Source organism: Delphinapterus leucas, chromosome 5 (genome assembly GCF_059928025.1).
Source record: "Delphinapterus leucas isolate spDelLeu-1000000601 "Yukka" chromosome 5, BTC_Dleu_Yukka2, whole genome shotgun sequence".
Classification (NCBI taxonomy): Eukaryota; Metazoa; Chordata; class Mammalia; order Artiodactyla; family Monodontidae; genus Delphinapterus; species Delphinapterus leucas.
Genome location: NC_143133.1, coordinates 103,975,887 through 104,003,433, shown reverse-complemented (window position 1 = coordinate 104,003,433; position 27,547 = coordinate 103,975,887). Strand labels below are relative to the sequence as shown.

Genomic DNA, 27,547 nt, shown 5'->3' with positions numbered 1-27,547 from the left:
ATGACATGATCTTATATGTAGAAAATCTTAACCATTCCACAAAAAATCAGTTGTATTTCTATGCACTAACCATGTATAATCGAAAAAAAGAAATTAGGGAAACAATTCCAATTAATAGCATCAAAACATAATTAGTAATAAACGTACCCAAGGAGGTGAATGTCTTATATACTAAAAAGTACAAAACATTGTTAAAAGTAATGAAAGACAACCCAAATACATGGAAATACATTCTGTGTTCATGGAGTAGAAGACTTAATATTGTTAAAATGTTCATACTACTCAAAACAATCTACAGAATCAACACAATTCCTATCAAAATCCCAATGGCATTTTTTGCAGAGATAGAAAAAAAACTTAAAATTCATATGAAATCTCAAAGTATTCTGGATAGCCAAAACAATCTTGAGAAAGAAAAGCAAAGCTGGAGGTCTCACATTCCTGAGTTAAAAACACATTACAAAGCTACAGTAATCAAAACAGTATGGTACTGACATACAGAGAGGTATACAGACCAATGGAACAGAATAGAGATGCCATAAATAAACTTTCACATATATTTTAAAATGATCTTTGACAAGGATGCCAAGGCTACACAATAGAGAAAGGATAGTCTATTTAACAAATGGTGTTAGGAAAACTAGATAACTGCAAAATAAATGTATTTGAATATCTTACACCATAATTTAAAAATTAACTAAAAATGAATTTAAATCTCCTAGAAGAAAACATAGGGGTAAAACTTCATGACATTGGATTTGGCAATAATTTCTTGGATGTGAGAGCAAAAATACAGGCAACAAAAGCAAAAATAGATGAATAGGACTACATCAAAATAAAAAGCTTCTATGCAGCAAAGGAAACAATCAACAGAGTGAAAAGCAATCTATGTAATGGGAGAAAATATTTGCAAATTATATATCTGATAAGGGGTTAATCTCCAAAATATATAAGGAACTCCTACAACTCAACAGAAAACAAAACCAATTGAAAAATGAAATGAACAATGGGCTTGTATAGACATTTTTTCAAAGAAGATATACAAATGGCCCACTGGTACATGAAAAGATGCTCAACATCACTAATCACCAAGGAAATACAAATCAAAACCACAGTGAGATGTCACCTCACACCAGTTAGGATGCCTGCTATCAAAAAAAACAAACAAAAAAAGAAACTACCAAGTGTCAATAAAGGTAAGGAGAAACTGGAACCCTTGTACACTGTTGGTGGGAATGTAAAATGGTATAGCCACTATAGAACACAGTGTGGATGATGTTCTAAAAATCAAAATTAGAACGACCATATGATCCAGCAATCCTACTTCTGGGTATATATCCAAAGAACTGAAAACAGGATCTTAAAAACTTATCTGCACATCCATGTTCACTGTAACATTATTTACAAGAACCAAGAAGTAGAAACAAACTAAATGTCTTTAAGTGGATAAATGGATAAAGAAATGTGGTATAAACATACAATGGTATAGTACTCAACCTTAAAAAAGAAGGAAATCCTGTCTTATGGCACAACATTGATGGATATTATGTGAATTAGCCAGCCACAAAAAGACAAATACTGCATGTCTCCATTTATATAAAGTATCTAAAATAGTCAAACCCTTAGAAGCAAAAAGTAGAATGGTGCTTGCTTGGAGTGGAGGGAGAGGAAAGAGTTGTTCATGAGTGTAGAGTTTCAGTTTTGAAAGATGAAAAAGTTGGAGAAATCCACTGCACAATGATATACATACTGTTAACACTGCTGTACTGTGTACTTAAAAATGGTAAATTTTATGTGTTTCTTACCACAGCCAAAAAAAAAAAAAAGAGTTGATTTTTTTCCTTCCCACCTTCTCATCATCAAAAAATGACTGAACATAGGGCTTTCCAAAAATTCTACCCCTGTGATGAGAAAAAGCATGGAAAATGCTCAAAATGAGTAATTTTCCAAAATTTGTGAACAGATGAAAACTATGTTTTAAAATGTAAAAGACATGCAATCTTGAACACATTTGCTTTTGTGAACACCTAAGGAAATAATAGAGGAAGTCATAAAAAGTGCTTCTTGACTTTTCATGTACTTTAGAGAAAGACGCATGAGGAAGAAAACCAATATAGAATTAATACATGCAATGAGAAGTAAACAGTCTGAAATATATTTTTTAATGGGATTACGGATTTTAGTGGGCAACTTTTTTAAAAGGAGTGATTAACTGTAAATGGCTTCATTTAATCATTTAAAAATGCACTCATAACAACCTTGAGAAACGCAGTGCTAAAATGATTCCTGGAGGCCCCTACTTACTCTCCAATTTTGTAATTTACAGAAAACTAAAACATGAAGATTCAAAATATGAGCTTGAGAATTTTCACTGTTGCTTCGATGTTGGGTCAGACTCCAGATCTTGCCTGTGGACCGGCCGCTGCTGATCTCCCCTCATTTTGCAGCCATTCCCTGTCTAGGCTGCATCCCCAGGTTGATAATCAGACTTAATATTCCCTGCACTTTTAAGACCCATCCTTATTCTCCGTTCAGCTCCTGGAACCCAAAAATCAGTCAGAATCCAGAGCCTGCACATGTCCAGAAAGAAAGGTTACACAATTTTTTATATGAGTGATCAACTTTGGTTATGAGATAGCACATTTCCAATTATTTCAAGAAACAAATAAAATGTGGCTCCCAAAATCTTAAAAATGTTTCACTTAGATTATAAGAAATGCCTTTTATGAGGTTAATTTTAATGAGTCCATTTGATTGCCACAGCAGCTTTTCAGGGAGACAGGACTGCTGCCCTCAAAATAATCTGAAAGTTGGGTTAGCCTCCACAAATGACAGGTACCGACTGAGACCAGAAAGCAATGAATGGAGATTCTGATATTTCTAAGTGCTTTGTTGTTTCTGACTTACATGTAAACGAAAATTCTTTGTAGACTTTAAAGTGCAGTAAATCACCAATGTCTAAAACTCTTTCAGCTTTCAAAAACAAAATAAAATAGCCCTCAGATCTTCAGGGTTCTTAAAGCTATTGCAACATTCCTTTCTGTCCCTTCATGGCCCAGCCTTGTCAAAAATGGCTGAATTCCCCATCTCCACTTCACTCTGCACTCCTCTATACTCTGGTTTCTAAAAATATTAAGTTCTAGCAACTTGGTGCTCTCCAAGGTTCACAATCCTCTCCAAAGCTGCTGAAGTCTGTTTGGCTGCACACGATTCTTGTAAACAGCCACGGCCGACTCTTGTTCACTTAGGATGTCTCGGCTACTGGTCTTTATTCTTTGCCACATCCTGAACAATTTCAACAGCGTTTCAAACCTACTCCTCAGAATTTCCTTCCTGAACTCTTCCAGCCCTTCATTTTGCTAATTGTGTCATTCTCTTATCCTTTTATATTTGATGCACGGACTTACCTTTTCAGACATGCCTTCCTTTCTACCATGTTCTTACTTCCCTATGCCAAGATGGTATCTTCAGACCATCTCAGGTAACACTCTTCCCAGCTCCACCGTGGAAAGGTTCTGTGAGCGCCGTAGCCCCACTCCCAGTGGGTGGTAGCCCCACCACCTCATTCACTTCTGCTCTGGGGACAGGCCTCCGATTGAGCTAACAGCCACTTTTCAGTCCTTATCTTCCCAAACCTCAGCTGCAAATTAGATATGGTTAACCACTCCCTGCTTCTGGAATGTGCCACCTTCCTGTTTCTCTAACACCATCCTCCCAGGAATGGTCAGCAGTGCCTCGGCCTCTCCATCTCAATCTCTTCTGTAGATGCACTGCATCTCCAACTCCTGTAAAATATTGGCATTACTTTGGATTTCTTCTCAGCCCTCTCTCTATCTACCTTTACCCCTGACTTGCACACATAATTACATGGGAGCTTCTACCAATTCACAAGGTCTGTTCTATCTTCAAAGATTCTCATTTAATTGGTTTGGGGGTTGGGGGAGTTGATGTCCAGGTATCAGTAATTTTTAAAACTCCCCAGGTGTATCTACATGAAGCCAGGGTTGAGAACCCTGGGTCTAAATAATCAAGAAGTCCCACCGTGGCTGTCTTGGAAACACAGAGACAACATTCCCTCTTGTCTTCCCCCACCACCGCAGTTTTACTTGGGCCCTGGTCATTCACCATGTGGATTATACAGTACCCTTCTAACTCATCTCTCTTTCCCAAGGCACTCTTCTTCACAAGGCCTCCAAAGTGAGTTTTCTACAATACGAAAGTTTCTTTTGTCACTCTTTTGATAATTGAAAGGCCATCAGTGTCTCTCTGGTCCAGCTCATCATTGGAAATCTCATGAGAGCCTCTGTCTAGCTGTTCCAGATGATTTGCTGCACAGGATGGTAAACTCGCCACATGCTCCTGAGTCCCCACGCCTTTGTGTGGACCACTTCCCCTGCCCAGAACTAAGTGTCTTCCTCATCTTTTTTTTTTTTCTTTGGCCTGGTTTTATTCTCATTTGAGCATATCCATTTTGTTTTCTTAGAAGTATAACTGTTAAATGGTGAAATGAGTTCAATAAGAATTTGGTGAACACCTACTAGAAGCAAGCTCTTTTCTGGTTCTGTTCATAGTGGGAAGCTTCTCCCAGCTACTCCGGGCTGTACTTTCATCTCCATGTCTTACACTTATAACTGTTGGTAGCAATGAAGTAAAATGTTTTGGAGATTACAAAATGCTTATTTGGTCATCAAAACTATCTTGTAAGAGAAGAGATGAAAGAGATGTTCAAAGGTCTTTACAAGGATGACCACCCATTTCCTATACCTTTAAAAAAATGAGTACTGAGCACACAACATTGTGTATACAGTCACCATTTATCTGGCATCCTCAAGAACAGAGATGGGTGCTCTTTAAGAACTTAAAATGAATGAAGCAGAGTTCAGTTTTACACAGTACAACTTAGATGTGCAAAGAAAAAATAATTTCTATATTTCTTATGATGGGTCTAATATTCTTTAGGAGCCCCACCCTAATGGACAACAGAGAAAAATGGCCGTCTTAACATGCTATTAATGTCATCTCAGTCTGTTCCCTTGAAACAGTACTTTCAGGTAACTTAGCAGCTTTGGGATGCATGCTCAGTCTTTGAGGCTCCCTCCCTGTTGCATTGCTGCTGCTCTTTAAAATGACACTGCTCGGGGGAGACTGGCAGTGATGAGGTGGGATCTTTGTGTGCTGTCCACTGGCTTTTAGAATTTGTCTTCAGGCAGTGAATCTCATCTTTCATGTCAACATGTACAGGCTCAGAACTCTACCCTGCTAGCCTGGCCCCACTGCAGCTGTTTTTGATGTAGGTTTTTGATACTTGGCATGTTATGTAACCCTGCGTTTCAGCTGTCTACCCAACAGATTTGGGGAGGGGCTCATCTCATCACTTGCAGCCATGGTCTTCATGGCAGTCAGCTGGCCTGTACTATGCATTAATCTGTGTCCACAGTGGGAATGCTGGGACTATGGGGGGTCTTCTAGGCCTTGCAAGAGCCAAACAGGAATGGAACACTCACTTGTGCCTTCTTTTTACCTAAACACATTGCCCATTTTAGTCTGCTCCCACTAACTCATGTTAGGAAAAATCTACCCCGTGAGGCATTGTCCTCCCAGAGTTCCAAAGTGTCCTCTGCTTTTAGCTTTTCCTAGGCTGTCTCACTGGCTCCCTCCAGGATGACAGCTTTGGGGAAGGGGGCCCGGGATGCTTGTGGCTGACCACTTGTTTCCTACATCTTTTCTCATTGGCCTTCCTGCATTCCCCAGCAAGTAGATGGAATAGGCTTTCCTTTCCTTCCATGTGGCAGATTTCTTCAGGAGCCATCTTTGTTTATACTAAGGACCGCCCATTTTGCTTGTCAAAGGCAGAATATTCTCTCTTTGCATTTTTGCTGTAACTATCCTAATGTATCCAGAACAAGTGGATGTCTCTTGCAGAATAGGTGGAAGGTCTTACCCACAGACAGGCAATACAAATATGGTTCAAAAATATTAACCCTCAGGACAAGAACAGAGTTAGATGAATGACACTACTCAGCTTTAAGACTATAAAGCTATAGTAATCAAGACAGTGTGGTATTAGTGAAAGAATAGACAAATAGACCAATAGAAGCGAATAGAGAGCCCAAAATAGACCCATGTAAATACAGTCAATTGATCTTTGACAAAGGAGCAAAGGCAATACAATGGAGAGTCTTTTCAATAAATGGTGGTAGAACACCTAGGCTTCCACATGCCAAAAAAAAAAAAAAAAAAGAATCTGTACACAGACCTTCCACCCTTTAAAAAATTAACTCAACATGGGTTACAGACCTAAATTTAAAATGTTAAAATAAGAAACTCCTAGACACTGGAGGAAACCTAGGTGACTCGGTTTGGGGATAACTTTTTAGATACCACACTAAAGGCAGGATCCCTGAAAGATAGAATTAATACGTTGGTCTTTATTAAAATTAAAATTTTCTGCTCTGCAAAAGACAATGCCAAGAGAATTAAAAGACAAGACATATTCTGGGAGAAAATATTTGCAAAAGACATATCTGATAAAAGCCTGCTATCCAGAATATACAAAGAACTCTTAAAAGTCAACAATAAGAAAACAAACAACCTGATTAAAAATGGACAAAAGTCCTTAAAAGACACTCAACAATGGAGATATACAGATGGAAAGTAAGCATATGAAAAGATGCTCCCCATCATATGTCATCAGGGAAATGCAAATTAAAATGAGATATAACCACACATCTATTAGAATGGCCAAAATATACAACACTGAAAGCACCATATGCTGGCAAGGATGTGGAGCAACAGGAACTCTCATTCATTGCTGTGGGAAATCAAAATGGTACAGCCACTTTGGAAGACAGTTTGGCATTTTCTCACAAAACTAGACATACTCTAACCACAAGACCCAGGAATCAAACTCCTTGGAATTTACCCAAAGGAGTGGGAAATTTATGTCTATACAAAAACCTGTACATTGGTTTCTGTAGCAATTTTATTCATAATTGTCAAAACTTGGAAGCTACCAAGATGTCCTTCAGTAGATGAATAGATAAATAAACTGCAATATCTAGAAAATGGAATATTATTCAGTGCTGAAAAGAAATGAGCTATCAAGCAGTGAAAAGACATGGAAGAAACTTATGTGCATATTACTAAGTAAAAGAAGCTAATTTTAATAGGCTACATACTGTATGATTTCAACTATGTGACATTCTGCAAAAGGCAACATTATGGACACAATAACAAGATCAGTGGTTGTCTGGGTTTGGGGCTGGAGGTATGGGGGAAAGGATGAACAGACAGAGCATGTTTCTTTTTAGGGCAGTGAAACTACTCTGTATGATACTATAATGGTGGATACATGTCATTATACATTTGTCCAAACCCATAGAATGTAAAACAACAAGGTTGAACCCTAATGTAAACTATAGACTTTGGGTCATTATGATGTATCAGTGTAGGTTCACTGATTTTAACAAGTGTGCCACTCTGGGAAGGATGCTGATAATGAGGGAAGGAATGCATGTACTGGGGCAAGGGGTACATGAAAAATCTCTGTTACCTTCCCCTCAATTTTACTGTGTACCTAAACAGTCTTTAAAAAGTAGTTGTTAAAAAACATTAACCCTGTTACATCGCTAAACAAAATATAATGGTTCAGAAGAGAGTTATGCAAAATCACCTGAAAAAACAGAATCGTTCCCATGGCAGAAGGCTTGATGGAAGTGTTAAGATACCAAAAGAAGGTATGTGTGGCCAAAAGGAAGTCAATGAGCAAAAATGACACAAATGAACTTATTTAACAAAACAGACTCACAGACTTAGAAAACAAACTTATGGTTACCAAAGGGAAAAGGTGGGGAGGGAGACAAATTAAGAGTTTGGGTTTAACATATACAAACTACTATATTTAAAATAGATAACCAACAAGGACCTACTGTATAGCACAGGGAACTCTGCTCAATATTCTGTAATAACCTAAATGGGAAAAGAATTTGAAAAAGAATAGATATATGTATAGGTATAACTGAATCACTTCGCTGTACACCTGAAACTAACACAACATTGTAAATCAACTCTACTCCAATATAAAATAAAAAAATTTTAAAGCAAAAAAATAAAAAGCAAGTTAATGAGCAACGGAAGGCCAGACAGTCATGAAGGCATCACAAAATTCTACTTGGCAGTGCTGCATGAGTTCTTTCTGAAGAAAGGGTAACACAGGCTGATGACATTCAACACTTGAATCACATCCTGCTTGAACTATTTAGGATTAACAAGCAACCTTCTGAGTACAGTTTGGGTTCCTGTGACCTTTTTCCTACAAAGAGAGAGCTGGTCGTCCTGACATGACTACTATAATCCACATGGCAATCATAGTTCTTCTGTAAATAAAGGAACTGCACTCTCGCTTATGTATCAGTCTCCTTCCTAACAGTTAGTAACCCCTAACCTCAGGGGAAGAACTCCCTGGTTTGTTAAGATGAGGCCTTGAGCCAGGTGACTGAGGCTCAGATGTGGGACTGGGGTTAATTTACAAAAATGAAAAATTCCTTGTGAGATGTTCATCTTCTTTTGAGAGGATTTGACCTTGTAAGGCCTTTCTCCTTCTGTCTCCTCCAGAGCTATCTTAGAATCATAGGTAAGGTGATGGAATTTGACACTGTTTGACAATGGCTAGTTAGATGGCACTGATTCCAGTGAATTTCATTCCAAACAGGAGACTGGCCTTAAAGAATGGAATAGGAATGATAGATACTATTTGCTTCCCTCTTTTCATTATCATAAGTTATACGTTGGGCCCTGTTCCAAAGCCGTGGATGACATAGAGACAGCACTTCCAAAATTATGGGAACTCTGTCACCTTGGAAAGTACAGTTCTTACCTGGTTTGGGGACCAGGTGGAACAGAAAGGAGTGGTAGGGATTTAGAAACTGCAAATATTTCATTGCTGTTAAATAACTGCTAAGTAACAACTGGTTGCTCTGGTGTGAATGTATAGCCAGCTAACTTTATAGAATTCAATCAAGGATTTGGGACAGAAAGAAGGTAACAATAACAATGAAAACTGTGACTAGTACCCTCACATGACTTCACTTGATCCTTACCGTTTCTCTGTGAGTCAGTTGTTATTATTTCCACTCTCTAGAAGGAGAAAGAGAACTTGCCCATCCTGGGCAGGAGAGCAGTAGAGACTCACTCAGCTACATTAAGTCCTATCGCAATGTCCATACTCCACGTACATGCACCCCACCTTACCGACAGCAGGAGCCAGAATTCTGGATCAATTGCCAAAGGGCCAGAAGAAAGGTTTTCCTCCAAAATATCAAGATCTAATTTGTTTATGAGACAATAGTAAATATATTTTACTAGTTAGAATGCACTCCTGTATCATCATCATGTTTTCATTTTATCTCAAGTCTTTTAATGTCTGACTATTCCATTTTTAATCAGGCAATTCATAATTTCAATGTTTCCTCTCTAGTAATTATTAAAAATGCATGAAGTTGTGAAAAGTCCACAATGGGGACTACGGTTGCTGATTCACCCTCATTGGTATAACCAAAGCTCTGGAAGTGGAAAAGAAGAAATAAAAGCTGGCTTCTAGAAGGTTCATTTAAATGGTTTAATGGATTGGAATGTCACAGACAACCAAGTGGTTTATATTTCACTTCAAAAAGATTCAGAATGGTTATATTTCGTCTCATGTGGGTAAAAAAGGAACAGCAAGTGGTAAGGGTAAAGAGCGGGGAATCATTTGGGATTCAGCTTTTCTTGTCACCTTGCTGTATGGCCAGCCTCTCCCTTACAGGCAACTGGCACGTTCTGAAATGACTCTTTCTGTGAATAAATGAACATTTCATGACTTAAAGAGACCTTACCTACTGAAGGGTTTCTTCTAAAATGCTATAAACTATAAAAAAGTATATATACGTATGTATATATATATAAATCTATTTTTGAACTATGTACTGTTTTAAACAATTGAAGTGTTAAGTTTAATGTTGTTAATAGATGAAAATAATGTCAATCAAAACTCAAACGTGTGGGCTTTCCAAGAAAGAAATGTTAAACAAATATAAATACATTAGAGTTATTTATTTTAACGTTTTATTTTCTTTAAAAAAAATCTAAATGTTAAAAGCAGTTTAGGGTAATAGGATTTATGATGATACAGAACATAATTCACTCGGGATGTCAGGCGGTGCCTGCCGGATGGGATGCTTGAGTGAGCCACAGATGATGTGAGCTTCCAATAGGCACATATGTTTCCTTTGAAAATAAAGATTAAAATTGCAGATGTATTTGGGACAGGAATAATTCTGGAAGTTATAAAATGCTATTAAATAATGTATATCAAGGCCATTCTAACACTGATCAATGGGTTTACAATCTCTTAAAACCACTGGAATCCAAATTTTAAAAAAATCACCTTCTGGTGTCCATGATATGATCTGGCAATATGTACGAAATTCATGCTCCAGGCAAAGCTTTGGCCAGCTTGAAATATTTGGGGCATATGTCAATCAGTACGTTACGCACTTTGTTGTCGTTGTTCACTGGGGCCTAGGGAATCCTGACGACCCTGGTGTAGGTTAGCTGCATCTAATCAGATTCAACAGCCTTCTTAACCACCATCCTTTCCTCCTCTAGTTCTCCTTCCTGTCATATGCTGCAGCTTTTAGGTTACTCTCCCCTTAGCCTCCATGCCCTTCACATGTCATAGCTACTCTTCAAAGCAAGGTCCCAACCCATTGCTTCTGATGTCTTGAAAAGTACACCTACCTGGATATTGATGGGTACCATATGCTGTATTACTGCCAGGTATTAACCTTGCTTATGTGTAAGATTTAATAAACAAATTTTAAGAGTGTTAAGTTCTATTAAAAAGGTAGAAGTCAAATTTAGTTCAGTAATTCTAAATACAAGAGGACTAAGAAGGACAACTCTAATCAGAGGTCAAAGAAAACACAATGATGCGATAGCAGAATAGAGGCTTCTGCCCATGTATTCTTTAGCTTTTCTGAATGAACTGAAACAGGAGGCCCACCTTCAGAGGTAAGAAAGTAATTTAGTCTTCACTGTCTTCTGCCCTAGTTTTATTTTTTATCTCAGACAAGGTTACTCTTCGCCACATTGATTACTCCCAACTGTTGCGGCTGGGGGTAGACGGAAGGTTGAGTGATGGGAAACAGACCAAAGTAGGGGTAGTTCCCTTCCCGTAAAGGCAACCACTACCGACAGAGTGAGTCTCGGACACAGAAATGAATGGCGCACTGCAAAGATGAAAACAGGTGAATAATTTCCCCTTCCACAGCAGTTTTTATTAGGGTTATTATTAAATCATTTCTGAATTCAACCACAAATATTATTATACTTACTAACCCATAACTTAATGTCATACCGAAATATTTTCTTTGGGGTGCTTTAGATATTGACTTTTATTTAGGTTTAATCCTGCAAACAAATTAATCGTGGGTGACTTGAGAAAGGATATCTTTTTGTTTGTTTGTTTGTGTTTTTTTTGCGTTACGCAGGCCTCTCACTGTTGTGGCCTCTCCTGTGGCGGAGCGACAGGCTCCAGACGCGCAGGCTCAGCGTTCATGGCTCACGGGCACAGCCGCTCCGCGGCATGTGGGATCTTCCCGGACCGTGGCACGAACCCGTGTCCCCTGCATCGGCAGGTGGACTCTCAACCACTGCGCCACCAGGGATATCTTTATTAGGAAATGGCCAGGTACATTACTCAATTTTTAGAAATTTCAATTACTAATGTGAAAAAGTGTGACACAACGATGAGTCCTGTGCCAATTCTTTTGAGTGATAATTTATTTAATGCCTACTACTCTGCAGAATTTATATTGGATGAGAATGTTCATTAGCCGTGGTTAGAGATCTCATTATGTGAAGAATAAGTGAAGAACTAGAGACGGGAAAACTATTTTGAGTAAAAGCCAAAGACCCCCCAGTGACCTACAAGGCCCTGCCTGGTCCATTTGCTTCTGACCTTCATTTTTTACCATTCTTCACTTTGCTTACTCTGCTTCAGTCACACAGTCCTCTTTACTGTTCTTTGAGCAAACCAGGCGGGTTCCCACTGGATTTCTCCTTTTTTTTTTTCGGAAATGCTCTTCCCCCAAATATACGAATGGCTACCTCCTCTCTTTAAGTCTTTGCCCAAATGTCACTTGCTCAATGATGCCTGCCCTAACCTGCTATCTAAAATTGCATTTGTGCCTCCCCCAGCACCCCTTGCTCTGCTTCTTTATACCATAGCTCTTAACACCGTCTAACATACACTACATTTTATTTATTTATTACGTTCTTTGATATTGTCTCTTTACCCCTGCTAGAATGTAAGCCTCACAAGGACAAGCATCTTTGTCTTTTAGCTCACTAACATATCCCAGTAGAAGAGGACCTGGCACAAAATACGCAATAAAAATTTTGTTGAAGGAGCAAATAAAATATCTGAAGAGTGACTGTGTAGATCAGTGGAGTGCTCCAGAGGGCAGGACTAGGATTTATGGACAGACATAAAAGAGGCAGATCTGGGTTTAATGCAGGAATGACTTTTCACATGAAAGGGTTTTCCAACATTGTCATGCAACCAAATCACCTGCAGAGTTTGTTAAAAACAGCAGTTCCTGGACCCCAGATCTACTGAAGCAGAAACTTCAGGGATCATCAGAGTGTCTGTTTCACACACAAGTTCAAGAACCACTGTCCTAAACTTTCAGTCACTGAAATATTCAAGTAGAGACTGAAAGGTCATGTGTCAAGGGTATTTAGGAAAAAAAATGTTTATATGTTCATTGCAGAAAAAAGCTGGGCTCAAAATTTCTATGATTTTATCAGATCAATTTCAAGATTGATTCATATATTTTGTGCTGTATTATTTAGAAAATGTCACCTTTCCTTTCTATCAGGTTCTGCTCTGGGGTTGGGATGTATACCTCTCCAGAGGTACAGAAACAGAGCTCTAAGGAATATCTCATGTTATTTAACATTTAACTCTTACACAGAAATCTCATCACACCTAAGTATATGGGTGGACATTTCCAGTTATTTTCGCTATTATTTCATTTAATGAAGCTAATTGCAATTTACCCTTAATTATGTTTAGAATCAATAAGAGGCCTTCCGAATAAGCAGCCCATGAGATAACCATAATTCAAAACAAGATCAAAGGTTAATAATCTGCAACTGAGAAGAACCCTAATTTGACATTCAATATTAAATTGAATATTCTCTTTTCATAAAGAATATAACGTGTAACAAAATATTTTCACTATGGAATGTATAGATCAATTACAGAAAAATGAAGGTTGCCTTTTAAATAGTGGTTGTTGTAGGTACGGATAAAGTGAAACTGAATCCAAAATGACAAAACAAAAACCAAGAATGACTGGAGAAAGCAAACAGCACAAATCAAACTGTCGCAGGCAAACTCCTTCTCTCCCAAGCCCTGGAGTCCATGTGCTTTGCCCTCTGGCTGGCTGAAAGGTTCAGAAGATTTATTTCTCAACTCTCTAGTTAGATATAATTACCTAGATTGGATTTCTTTCAATCCACAACTATATACAAATGGGTTTTTTTGCTTTGGGCTAGAAAGATCATTTAAATTAATTTTTTTTATGTTTCCCATTATGGCATACATTTGAGTAGGGAAATAACTGAAAAATATTTTAGCATTATGAGGAAAAATAGTTACCATTCACTGAAGCCTGTTCTGAGTAGTATAATCTGTGCCAAATTCTTTGAAGATCAGATATTACTGCACTGTTTGAAAGCAATGCTGACTGTATCAAAATGAAGTATAATATAAAATGAAGTATAATAATAACAGCAGTTCCCATATATTACATGTTGATTCTGAGTCAGATACTGTTTTAAGTGCTTTATATGAACTGGCTTATTCAGTCTTATACCCTAATGAGGTAGGCACCAAACTTATCCTTAATTTGCAGATTAGGAAACTGAGGCAGAGACATCCAGCTGCCCAAGGACACAATGACAGTCACTGAACGACAACATACTTCACCTTTCATTGTACTTCTAGGAAAGTACTTTAGGAAATGTACAGTTGTTCAGAATTCATAAACATTTAAATAAAAGGGTTTTTATTTGAGATTTTAAATTTAAGTTAAACTTTATGAGCCTTGAATAATTTATCTTTCAGTATTTTTACTACCTTTTGCTGTCTTTAAAGGGGAGTGTGTGTGCATGTTTTACTGTATTTGAGTGTATTTTTCTAATGACAAATTTTGAATGAAAGTTGGCATATCAAGAATTGGCTGGACTCAAAAATTCATAACTGAACCGTGATAGCGCTCGTTCTATAATCCTTAGTTTTAAGCATTTTGCCAAAACTGGGACAATGTACAAAACAGTTGACACTCACCTGCCTCACAATTTTCAGGCACAATCCCATTATACACATGCTGGCTGAAGGAAATCCTTACATCTTCTTCTTCCATGTGAATGACCAAGAGACCAGTGGTTGTCCTAGCTGGGAACCCTTGGTCAACAACTTTTAACTGCAGCCAGATAGGAAAATATTCTGAAGCTGGGTTTTGCTGAAGTTGAATTTCTCCTGTGTATTCATTAATAGAAAACACTGACTGGGGCTCTGCAAAACTAAATATGACAGTTCCATTGGGCCCCAAGTCTGGGTCACTGGCTCTCAGGATGGCAGTCATCTGGTTAGTAGGTGACTGGGGGGAAAGAAAAATATCAAAGGGATTCTGTTCCCAAACTGGATCATTGTCATTAACATCAGTGACATGTATTTTTATGATCACCGTGGTGCTTCTTGAGCCCTGGACACCACAGTCTCTGGCCACAGCCTTAAATGTATGCTCAGCTCTGGCTTCTCGGTCAAGGATGTGGCTGGTTCTCAATGTGCCTGCTATGGGATCAATGGTGAATGCCCCGGAAGCCTCCTCCACCAGAGAATACTCAGTTTGCCCGTTCAGGCCTTCATCCTTGTCCACGGCAGAGAGCACAAGAACCACGGTTCCCACTTGAGCGTCCTCTCTCACAGAGGCCTGGTAATGGAGCCTGGAGAAGGAAGGACTGTGGTCATTGTCGTCCAGAACTCTGACTTGCAGCTGCACCATGGAGCTCCGGGGTGGATCCCCCAGATCGGAGCACAGGATGACTAGGGTGAAGTTGCTGACTTGCTCCCGGTCCAAAGCACGAGTGATTGAGAGTTCTCCTGATGTTTCATTAATAGCAAAGTACTCATCAGTATTTCCATCTAGTAAAGAAAACAATTCAAAATACATTTGAATTCAAAAAGTAGCAGCCCTTTCCCATGAATATATATATTCATACAACAAATATTTATTTCCTGATTATTACATCCTAGCACTTTTGTAAGTACTTTTGTAAGTACATGATAATTAACTGTGTCTAGTGGAATGGCATTGATTACTATCCTATGGATAGACCTCTTCTGCATTTCAGAATTCCTTATTTTTGCTCTGTGTGTGTATGTGTGTGTTTCTTACATTTCTCCTTGAACTAATTTTAACATCTTTTTGGTTTGGTTTGGTATGAGAGTCATACAAATACGTCCTTTGATGGGCAGTTCTGGAGTGAGGATGACACAGAGCAAAGTCCACAGTCCACCACAGGACATAAAGTGTGAACAAAAATGCTATTTCTTGTCAAAGGCACTGATCCTGATTCTGCTTTCTCACTGTGAAAAGGAGAGAGAGAGTGGAAAATAAAAATTTATTAGGAGGTAGGATCAAGATGGTGGAGTGGGAAGAGTCTGAGCTCACCTCCTCTCAGGAAGACATCAAAACTACATAAAAAGAAACTCTCTCTGAGACTGACCTGAAGATTAGCAGAATGGCTCTTCTACAACCAAGATTACAAAGAAAGAACCATGTGGAGTCTGGTAGGAGGGGAGGAGAAGAAATCTAGTCAGGACCCACACCCCTGGTGTGTGACCCAGAAGAGGAGAAGGATTTCAGAGGCTCAGGGATCCTCCCTCAGGGGTAGGGGTTTCAGCCCCACATTGGGCATACCAGCCCTGGGGTCCAGCACTTGGAGTAGAAGCCCCTTTAGGTGGTTTGAAAACCAGTGGGGCTTAATGGAAGCCTGTAGGAAACTGAGACTCTGCTCTTGAAGAGTGTGGACACTCACTTGTTTGTTCCCAGTCCCAGCACGGAGGCAGCAGACTGAAACATGCCTGGTGCTCTGGCCAGCCTGCTATGACTTCTCCAGTGCACCTTACCCCTGTCTGAGACAGGCTCTTACCTCAGCCTCTCCTGCTCCAGCCCCACTCCTTAACAAGGCAGAAACCATCAGTGCACCTTGGGAGAAGCCAGGGCTTGCACCAGCCTCCGATTCCAGCCCTCTGGGTCCTAGCCCCAGCCCTGGCCAAGGCAGAAACCTCTATAGCACAAAGGAGACACTACGCTCACTCAGGATTGTGGTCCCAGCCCCTCAGACCCTGGCCCCACCCCCTGATAGGGCAGTGACAGCTAGCACATCCCAAAAGAAGACATGTCCCATGATCATTTTAGATCCAGCTCTACCACCAAAGCCACTGGACATAGGCAGACTGCATAGGGATGCTCCAACTGCTTCAACACAAAGACATGATTTCAAGACCAAGAAGGGTATGTTTTCCCTAATTTCATAGAGACAAACAAACAAAATGAGAAGAAAGTCATAGAGAGTCAAACAAAATGAGAAGACACAAGCACATGTTCCAAAGCAAAGAGCAATATAAAACACTGGGATGGGGAGGAGGGAAGCCTAATGAAACAGAGATAAGTAATTTACCTGATAAAGGGTTCAAAGCAATAGTGATAAAAATGTTCACCAAACTTAGGAAAAGAATAGACAAATACAGTGAGAACTTCAACAAAGAACTAGAAAATATAAAAAAGAGCCAATTAGAACTGAAGAATACAATAACTGAAAGGAGAAATACACTAGAAGGAATTAACAGCAGATTAGGTGATATGGAGGAACACATAAACGACCTAGAAGACAGAATAGTGGAAATCACCCTATCAGAGCAGCAAAAAGAAAAAAAGTTTAATAAGGATTATTTAAGGGACCTCTAGAACAATATCAAGCATACTAACATTCGTGTTATAGGGGTCAGAGAGGAAGAGAGAGAAAAAAGGGGCAGAAAGCATATTTGATGTAATTATAGCTGAAAACATCACTAACCTGAAAAGGAAATGTATCCAGGTCCAAGAATCACAGAGATGCCTAAACAAGATGAACCCAAAGAGACTCACACTAAGTCATTTCATAATTAAAATGGAAAAAGTTAAAGAGTGAATGACAGAATTTTAAAGACAGGAAGAGAAAAACAGAGTCACATACAAGGGAACCACGATAAATATTAGCTGACTTTTTAGCAGAAATCTTGCAAGCCAGAGGGAGTAGCATGACATATTTAAAGTGCTGAAAGGAAAGACCCTACAACCAAGAACACTTTACCCAGCAAGGTTATCATTCAGAATTGAAGGAGAGATAAAGAGTTTCCCAGACAAGCAAAAACTAAAAGAGGTTGTTGCCACTAAATTGGCTTTATAAGAAATGTTAAAGTGTCTTCTTTAAGTGAAAAAGAAAAGGCTATAAAAAGAAAATTTTTAAAAAGATGTGAAGAAAAAAAATTTCACTGATAAATATAAATATATAGTAAAGGCAGTGAATCAACTACTTAAATAAGCTAGTACAAAGGTTAAAAGATAAAAATTATAAAATCAACAATAACTATGATAAACACTGAAGGGATGTAAATAAAGATGTAAAATATGACAACAAAACATAAAGCATGTTGGGAGTGGAGTGAAAAAATGTAAAGCTTTTAGGATGTGTTTGAACTTAAACACTATCAGTTTAAAACAGCTATATGTAATTGATATATATGAACCTCATAGTAACCACAAATCAAAAATCTCCAATGGATATACAAAAAACAAAGAGAAAAGAACCCAAACGTAAAACTAAAGAGAATAGTTAAACTGTGAGGGAATAGACTAAAGGAACAAGAAAAGAACAGAGAAGAACTATAAAAACAACCAGAAAACAAGTAACAATATGGCAGTAAGTACATATCTGTGAGTAATTACTTTATGTATATAGGTTAAATGCTCCAATCACAGGACATAGGGTGGCTGAATGGATAAGAAAACAAACCCATTTATATGCTGCCTACAAGAGACTCACTTCAGATCTAAAGACATATTCACTTGAAAGTAAAAAGATGGAAAAAGATACTCCATGCAAATGGAAATGAAAAGAAAGCTGGGATAACAATATGCATATCAGACAAAATAGACTTTAAAATAAAGTTAATAACAAAGACAAAGAAAGGCATCATATAAATGGGTCAATCCAAGAAGAAGATATATCATTCATAAACATAAATGCACCTAGTACAAGAGCACCTAACTATATAAAGCAAATATTAACACACATAAAGGGAGAAACTGACAGAAATACAATAACAGTAGAGAACTTTAATACCCCATTTACATAAATGAACAGATCATCCAGAAAGAAAATCAATAAGGGACACATCAAATGACACAGTAGATCAGAAGGAGTTAATAGATATCTACAAAACATTCCATTAAAAACAGCAGAAAACATTCTTTTCAAGTGCACATAAAACATTCTCCAGGACAGATCACATGCTAGGCCACAAAAAAAATCTTCAATACACTTAAGAAGATTGAAATCATATCAAGTATGCATCTTTTCTGACCACAGTGGTATGAAACTAGAAATCAATTACAGGAAGGAAACTGGAAAACACACAAACATGTGGAGACTAAACAACATACTACTAAAAAACCAATGGGTCAACAAAGAAATCAAAGGGGAAATTTAAAAAAAAATACCTTGAGATGAATGAAGAGAAAAACACAACTTTCCAAAATCTATGGGACACAGCAAAAGCAGTTCTAAGAGGGAAGTTTATAGTAATTCAGGTCTAACTCAAGAAACGAGAAAAATCTTAAATAAACAACCTAACTTTCCATCTAAAGGAACTAGAAAAAGAAGTACAAAGTCCACAGAAGGAAGGAAATAATAAAGATGAGAGCAGAAGTAAATAAAATAGAGACCAAAAAAAGAAAAAAGAAAAGAAAAGCTCAGTGAAACTAAGAGCTGTTTTTTTTTTAAAGATAAACAAAATTGATAAAACTGTTAATCAGACTCATCAAGAAAAGAAGAGAAAGTCTAAGTAAATAAAATTAGAAATGAAAGAGGAGAAATTACCACTGATATCACAGAGATACAATCATAAGAGAATACTATTGACAGGTATACAGCAGCAAATTGGACAACTTAGAAGAAATGGAAGAATGCCTAGAAACATACACACTTCCAAGACCAAAGTAATGAAATTGAATCAATAATCAAAAAACTCCCAACAGGGGCTTCCCTGGTAGTGCAGTGGTTGAGAGTCCGCCTGCCGATGCAGGGGATATGGGTTCGTGCCCCGGTCCGGGAGGATCCCACATGCCACGGAGAAGCTGGGCCCGTGAGCCATGGCTGCTGAGCCTGCACGTCCGGAGCCTGTGCTCCGCAACAGGAGAGGCCACAGCAGTGAGAGGCCCGCGTAATGCAAAAAAAAAACAAAAAACAAAAAACAAAAAAACTCCTAACACCAGAATTTGAGGGTTTCTATCAAACACTTAAAGAAAAGTTAATACCTATCTTTCCCAAACTATACCAAAAATTGAAGAGAAGGGAACACTTCCAAACTCATTCTATGAAGCCCTAATATCAAAACCAGACAAAGACACTACAAAAATAAATTACCAGGCCAATATTCCTGATGAACATAATGCAAAACCCTCAACAAAAATATTAGTAAACTAAATTCAACAATACATATAAAGGATTTTTAATCATGATCAATTGAAATTTATTCCAGGGATGCAAGGATGGTTCAATATCTGCAGATCAATCAAGGTGTTACACCACATCAACAAAGGGGGGGGTAAAAGCCATATGATCATCTCATTTGACATAGAAAAAGCATTTTGCAGAACTCACCATCCATTTATGATAAAATCTCTTATCAAAGTTGGTAAAGATGAAACATACCTCAACATTATAAAGGCCATACATGACAAGCCCACAGCTGACATCAAACTCAACATTGAAAAGTTGAAAACTTTTCTTCTAAGATCAGGAATAAGACAAGCATTCCCACTCTCATCACTTTTATTTAACATAGTATTGGGAGTCATGGAGAGGGGCAAAGTGGGTGAAGGGGAATCATGGGTACAAACTACTAGGTATAAAATAAGTTACAAGGGTGTAATGCACAGCACTGGGAATACTCAATATTTTATAATAAATTTGTATGGAGCATAATCTATAAAAACATTGAATTATTATGTTGGACATCTGCAATTGTAAGTCTACTATACTTCAATTTTTAAAATGTCCTTTAATGGGACTTAGATCTAGGGTACAGTCAAGATAGGGAGATATTGAGGTCCAGTGGTAGCTGAAAACAGGAACTGGATGAAATGACCAGAAAGAGTGTGTCTATGAGAAAAGAAAAAGATATGCCAAAAAGATCCAGAAAACTCTAACAAGTCAGAGAACCACCAGAAGAACAAGGACATTGGGAAGACTTGTCTAGAAAGACAGATGAAGGACCAAAAGAAAGTAAGTGGCTTTCTGAAGTCAAGGCGAGACCAAGTGTCCAGGACATGGTGCACAAAGACACAAAGCAATACAATTAAATTAAGAACTGAGGGCTTCCCTGGTGGCGCAGTGGTTGAGAGTCCGCCTGCTGATGCAGGGGACACGGGTTCGTGCCCCGGTCTGGGAACATCCCACATGCCGCAGAGCGGCTAGGCCTGTGAGCCATGGCCGCTGAGCCTGCGCATCCGGAGCCTGTGCTCCACAATGGGAGAGGCCACAACAGTGAGAGGCCCATGTACAGCAAAAAAAAAAAAAAAAATTAAGAACTAAGAAAGATCCAACGCATTTGGCAACAACGGGATCTTTTATGTCTCTGGAAAGGGTAGTTTCGGTGGAGTGACTTCAGTGGAACACATTTTACAGCAGGCTAAGAAATGAAAGTAAAGACACAGAAACCAGAGTGTAGACAACAATTTTCAAGAAGTTTGATTGTGAAGGAAAAGAGACAGTGAGTGAAGGGAGACATCTATGCTTTTCAAGATGGGAAATACTGGAAATACTGATGGGAAAAGCCAGTAGAGAGGAACCGTTGACCATTTGGGAAAGGGAAGTGAATGGTCAAAAAGAATGTCCTTGATGCTGTGAGAGGTGACAGGTGCTGTTTGGGGATTACTTGTAGCTGGTCCTCAACAAGATAAATACAAAGAAATTAAGAGTAAGTATTTAGAAAATTTTATAGCAACATGAGAGAATAATCTTATGTTTTCATAATACAGTAATAGTTTTTAAAAACTGGGGCTTGCATTTTGTATGCCTTTGATTTTTTTCTCCCAGTAATTTATATTTATTGGATTTTACAAAAGTATCAGTCACATCAGATTGGAAATTTCGAAAAACACAAACCCTGGTCCTTAACCACAATTGGTAGTGTAGAAGTTCCTAAAGACTTTGATCTCTGGGGTATTGCTGTAGATCTGAAGTGTTTCATTGGTCTGCAGATCTGGGAATTGTTTTTCTACTCATGTCCTCTAGACCTGAAAGAAAGTCTTGACTGTTCAAAATAATAAAACTAAGTGATCATATGAGAGAAGTAAAAATAGAGAAAAAGTGAAAATAGAAAACAAAAGCTATCTGTTCCATCTGTACATGCACTAATATTAGTGGATTACTAACAGCGAGAGTTGTCAAGGGCAGATTTTTGAGGAGTTTGGAGGGCACTGAATCAGGGTGGCTGTGGGGAGGAGGAGAGGAGACCCAGGGCACCAATCAGTTCTTAGCAGGTGTGCGTTCTGTAAACACTGCACTAGATACCAAATGCTGAATGCACTCCATGAAGTGTGTGTCAACCGAGTTGGTATCCTGGGGAGGGGGTTATTTAAATAAAGATAATACTTACCAATTATGTGATACCTGACAGCTCCATTATTGCCAGCATCCATATCAGAGGCCAAAACAGTGTAGACAAGCCCTGGCTCTTGGTTTTCCAGAACCTCAATGTCATGCCTGGGGACAATAATCTCCGGTGCATGATCGTTTTCATCTCCCACTGTGCAGAGAATTGTTGTAGTCCCAGACAGAGCAGGGGCTCCCCCATCACGTACAAGTACTGACAAGGAACAAAAGATGGCACAGATGGTAGCCATTAATTCATACCTAAAATATGCTGCCCTAACCAGACAGCAACAGACCAAATTAACCGGGTAGCACTGGGTCAATAATATTTTATTTAAAGACAACCTACTGAAATGTAAAATTTCCCCTCTCAATGGCCTGCTGCCTGGTTTTGTTTTTGTTTGTTTAGCACAGTCAAGGGATCCCTTACCTCGAAGGGTGAGGACTTCCTGAACTTCTCTGTCAAGTGTGGTGGTTGTCACCACCTCCCCAGTGTCAGGATTTATCTCGAACAACCCGAATAAAGCACCTGGCATGATTTCAAACTGAAGCTTGGAATTGATTCCTAAAGGAAAATATAGAGGAAAAACTCAGCCATTATCCCCTTGGAATCCAACTGTCTCTTCTCCTTTTTCCTATGAACATGTTGGGCCATAGATTAAAAAAGGCAAGACACGTAACCTTCAAATTAAGGTCAGAAACAAAAACAAAAATTTAAAACAACTCTTTTGGCTGGTCTTGCTAAATAAAAGTCTCCTGGCTGAAATGCTGGATTTTCAAAAATCCTTCCCACAGTGAATGCTTAAGATTTTCTCCCTCCCATAAAAAATTTCTTATGAGTGTGCAACCCTACAACATATTCTTAATTACTCCTGCTAACACCCAATTGTGATTTAATGGCATCATTATAAGCTTGCAGGGCAAATGGCAATTTCTGTAGGTGGACCCTGTGTTTAAAAGCTTGTGCCCAAAGAGCTTCAAGATAGAGGAAGAGTAAGATGTGGAGATCACCCTCCTCCCCACAAACACATCAGAAATACATCTACATGTGGAACAACTCCTACAGAACACCTACTGAATGCAGGCGGAAGACCTCAGACCTCCCAAAAGGCAAGTGACTCCCCACGTACCTGGGTAGGGCAAAAGAAAAAAGAAAAAAACAGACGCAAAAGAATAGGGACGGGACCTGCAATGGGGAGGGAGCTGTGAAGGAGGAAAGGTTTCCACACACTAGGAAGCCCCTTTGCAGTCAGAGACTACGGGTGACGGAGGGGGGGAAGCTTCGGAGCCATGGAGGAGAGCGCAGCAACAGAGGTGCAGAGGGCAAAGCGGAGAGATTCCCGCGCAGAGGATCGGTGCCGACCGGCACTCACCAGCCCGAGAGGCTTCTCCGCTCACCTGCCGGGACCGGTGGGGGCTGGGAGCTGAGGCTCGGGCTTCGGAGGTCGGATCCCAGGGTGAGGGCTGGGGTTGGCTGCGTGAACACAGCCTGAAAGGGGCTAGTGCATCACAGCTAGCCGGGAGGGAGTCCAGAAAAATGTCTGGAGCTGCCGAAGAGGCAAGAGACATTTTCTTGCCTCTGTGTTTCCTGGTGCGCGAGGAGAGGGGATTAAGAGCACCGCTTAAAGGAGCTCCAGAGACGGGCGCGAGCTGCGGCTATCAGTGCGGACCCCAGAGACGGGCATGAGACGCTAAGGCTGCTGCTGCCACCACCAAGAAGCGTGTGTGCAAGCACAGGTCACTCCACACCTCCCCTCCTGGGATCTGTGCAGCCCGCCACTGCAGGGTCCCATGATCCAGGGAAAACTTCTCCGGGAGAACACACGGTGTGCCTGAGGCTGGTGCAATGTCACGTCACGTTGGCCTCTGCTGCCGCAGGCTCGCCCCGCATCCTTACCCCTCCCTCCCCCCACCCTGAGTGAGCCCGAGCCCCCGAAGCAGCTGCTCCTTTAACCCCATCCTGTCTGAGCGAAGAACAGATGCCCTCCAGCGACCTACACGCAGAGGCAGTGTCAAATCCAAAGCTGAACCCCAGGAGCTGAGCGAACAAAGAAGAGAAAGGGAAATTTCTCCCAGCAGCTTCAGGAGCAGCGGATTAAATCTGCACAATCAACTTGATGTACCCTGCATCTGTGGAATACCTGAATAGACAACAAGTCATCCCAAATTGAGGAGGTGGACTTTGGGAGCAACGATATATATATCTTTTCCCCTTTTTCTTTCTTTGTCAGTGTGTATGTGTATGCTTCTGAGTGTGATTTTGTCTGTATAGCTTTGCTTTTACCATTTGTCCTAGGGTTCTGTGTGTCCGTTTTTGTTTTTGTTTGTGTATTAGTATAGTTTTCAGCATTTGGTATCATTCGTGGATTTGTCTTTTGGTTTGGTTGCTCTCTTCTTGCTTTTTCTTTTATTACTTTAAAAAATTTTTTTAAAAACTATTTTTTATTTTAATAACTTTATTCCATTTTATTTTATCTCCTTCTTTCTTTCTTTCTTACTTTTTTTTCTCCCTTTTATTCTGAGCCATGTGTATGACAGGCTCTTGGTGCTCCAGCCAGGGGTCAGGGCTGTGCCTCTAAGATGGGAGAGCCAAGTTCAGGACATTGGTCCACAAAAGACCTCCCAGTTCCATGTAATATGAAATGGTGAAAATCTCCCGGAGATCTCCATCTCAATGCCAAGACCCAGCTCCAGTCAACGACCAGCAAACTCCAGTGCTGGACACCCTATGCCAAACAACTACCAACACAGGAACACAACCCCACCCATTAGCAGAGAGGCTGCCTAACATCATAAGAAGGTCACAGACATCCCAAAACACACCACCAGACATGGACCTGCCCAACAGAAGACAAGATCCAGCCTCATCCACAAGAACACGGGTACTAGTCCCCTCCACCAGGAAGCCTACACAATCTTACCCACTGGGGGCAGACACCAAAAACAATGGAAACTACAAACATGCAGCCTGTGAAAAGGAGACCACAAACACAGTAAGTTAAGAAAAATGAGAAGGCAGAGAAACACACAGCAGATGAAGGAGCAATGTAAAAACCCACAGACCTAACAAATGAAGAGGAAATAGGCAGTCTACCTGAAAAATAATTCAGAATAATGATAGTAAAGATGATCCAAAATCTTGGAAATAGAATGGAGAAAATACAAGAAACATTTAACAAGGACCTAGTAGAACTAAAGAGCAAACAACCAGTGATGAACAACACAATAAATGAAATTAAAATTTCTCTAGAAGGGATCAATAGCAGAATAACTGAGGCAGAAGAACGGATAAGTGACCTGGAAGATAAAATAGTGGAAATAGCTAGTGCAGAGCAGAATAAAGAAAAAACAATGAAAAGAATTGAGGACAGTCTCAGAGACTTCTGGGACAACATTAAACACACAAACATTTGAATTATAGGGGCCCCAGAAGAAGAAGAGTAAAGGAAAGGGACTGAGAAAATATTTGAAGGGATTATAGTTAAAAACTTCTCTAATATGGGAAAGGATATAGTTAATCAAGTCCAAGAAGCACAGAGAGTCCCATAAAGGATAAATCCAAGGAAAAACACGCCAAGACACATATTAATCAAGCTATCAAAAAATAAATACAAAGAAAAAATATTAAAAGCAGCAAGGGAAAAACAACAAATAACATACAAGGGAATTCCCATAAGGTTAACAGCTGAACTTTCAACAGAAACTCTCCAAGCCAGAATGGAGTGGCAGGACACATTTCAAGCGATGAAGGGGAGAAAAACACAACCAAGATTACTCTACCCAGCAAGGATCTCATTCAGATTTGAGGGAGAAATTAAAAGCTTTACAGACAAGCAAAAGCTAAGAGAGTTCAGCACCACCAGACCAGCTTTACAACAAATGCTAAAGGAACTTCTCTAGGCAGGAAACACAAGAGAAGGAAAAGACCTACAATAACAAACCCAAAACAATTAAGATAATGGAAATAGGAACATACATATCTATAATTACCTTAAATGAAAAAGATTAAATGCTCCAACCAAAAGACATAGACTGGCTGAAAGGATACAAAAACAAGACCCATAGATATGCTGTCTACAAGAGACCCACTTCAGACCTAGGGACACATACAGACTGAAAGTGGGGGATGGAAAAAGATATTCCATGCAAATGGAAATCAAAAGAAAGCTGGAGTAGCAATTCCCATAACAGACAAAAAAGACTTTAAAAGAAAAACTGTTACAAGAAACAATGAAGGACACTACATAATGATCAAGGGATCAATCCAAGAAGAAATCCAAGAAGAAGAAATGTTATAAATTTACAATTTATCACAATTGTAAATATTTATGCACCCAACACAGGAGCACCTCAATACATAAGGCAAATACTCATAGCCATAAAAGGGGAAATCAACAATAAGACAATCATAGTAGGGGACTTTAACACCCCACTCTCACCAATGGACAGATCATCCAACATGAAAATAAATAAGGACACACAACCTTTAAATGATACATTAAACAAGATAGATATAATTGATATATATAGGACTATCCATCCAAAAACGACAGAATACACTTTCTTCTCAAGTGCTTCATGGAACACTCTCCAGGATAGATCATATCTTGGGTCACAAATCAAGCCCTGGTAAATTTAAAAAAATTGAAGTAATATCAAGTCTCTTTTCTGACCACAACACTATGAGAATAGATATCAATTACAGGAAAAGATCTGTAAAAAATACAAACACATGGAGGCTAAACAATACACTACTTAATAACGAAGTGATCACTGAAGAAATCAAAGAGGAAATAAAAATATACCTAGAAACAAATGACAATGAAAACACGACAATCCAAAACCTATGGGATGGAGCAAAAGCAGTTCTAAGAGGGAAGTTTATAGCAATAGCATCCTACCTTAAGAGATAAGAAACATGTCAAACAAACAACCTAACCTTACACCTAGAACAATTAGAGAAAGAAGAACAAAATAACCCCAAAGTTAGCAGAAGGAAAGAAATCATAAAGATCAGGTCAGAAATAAATGAAAAAGAAAGGAAAGAAAAAATAGCAAAGATCAATAAAACTAAAAGCTGGCTCTTTAAGAAGATAAACAAAATTGATAAACCAGTAGCCAAACTCATCATGAAAAAAAGAGAGAAGATTCAAATCAAGAGAATTACAAATGAAAAAGATGTAACAATTGACACTGCAGAAATACAAAGCATCATGAGAGATTACTACAAGCAAATATATTCCAATAAAATGGACAACCTGGAAGAAATGGAAAAATTCTTATAAAAGAACAACTTTCCGAGACTGAACCAGGAAGAAATAGAAAATATGAACAGACCAATCACATGCCCTGAAATTGAGACTGTGATTAAAAATCTTCCAACAAGAAAAAGCTCAGGCCCAGATGGCTTCACAGGTGACTTCTATCAAACATTTACAGAAGAGCTAACACCTATCCTTCTCAAACTCTTCCAAAATACAGCAGAGTGAGGAATACTCTCAAACATATTCTATGA

The 27,547-nt window shown here is 39.1% G+C and overlaps 1 protein-coding gene across 1 annotated transcript in view; it reads right to left on the bottom strand.

The window, feature by feature from the left end:
• DCHS2 (dachsous cadherin-related 2) overlaps positions 1 to 27,547 on the bottom strand; it is a 151,432-nt gene that overhangs the window by 57,409 nt on the left and 66,476 nt on the right. The window contains exons 10-12 of the mRNA XM_022599653.3: positions 22,463 to 22,597; positions 22,037 to 22,246; positions 14,396 to 15,253 (exon numbers count right to left, since the gene is read on the bottom strand). Coding sequence (XP_022455361.2) covers positions 14,396 to 15,253; positions 22,037 to 22,246; positions 22,463 to 22,597 — 1,203 coding nt within the window. The remainder of the gene's footprint in view (positions 1 to 14,395; positions 15,254 to 22,036; positions 22,247 to 22,462; positions 22,598 to 27,547) is intronic.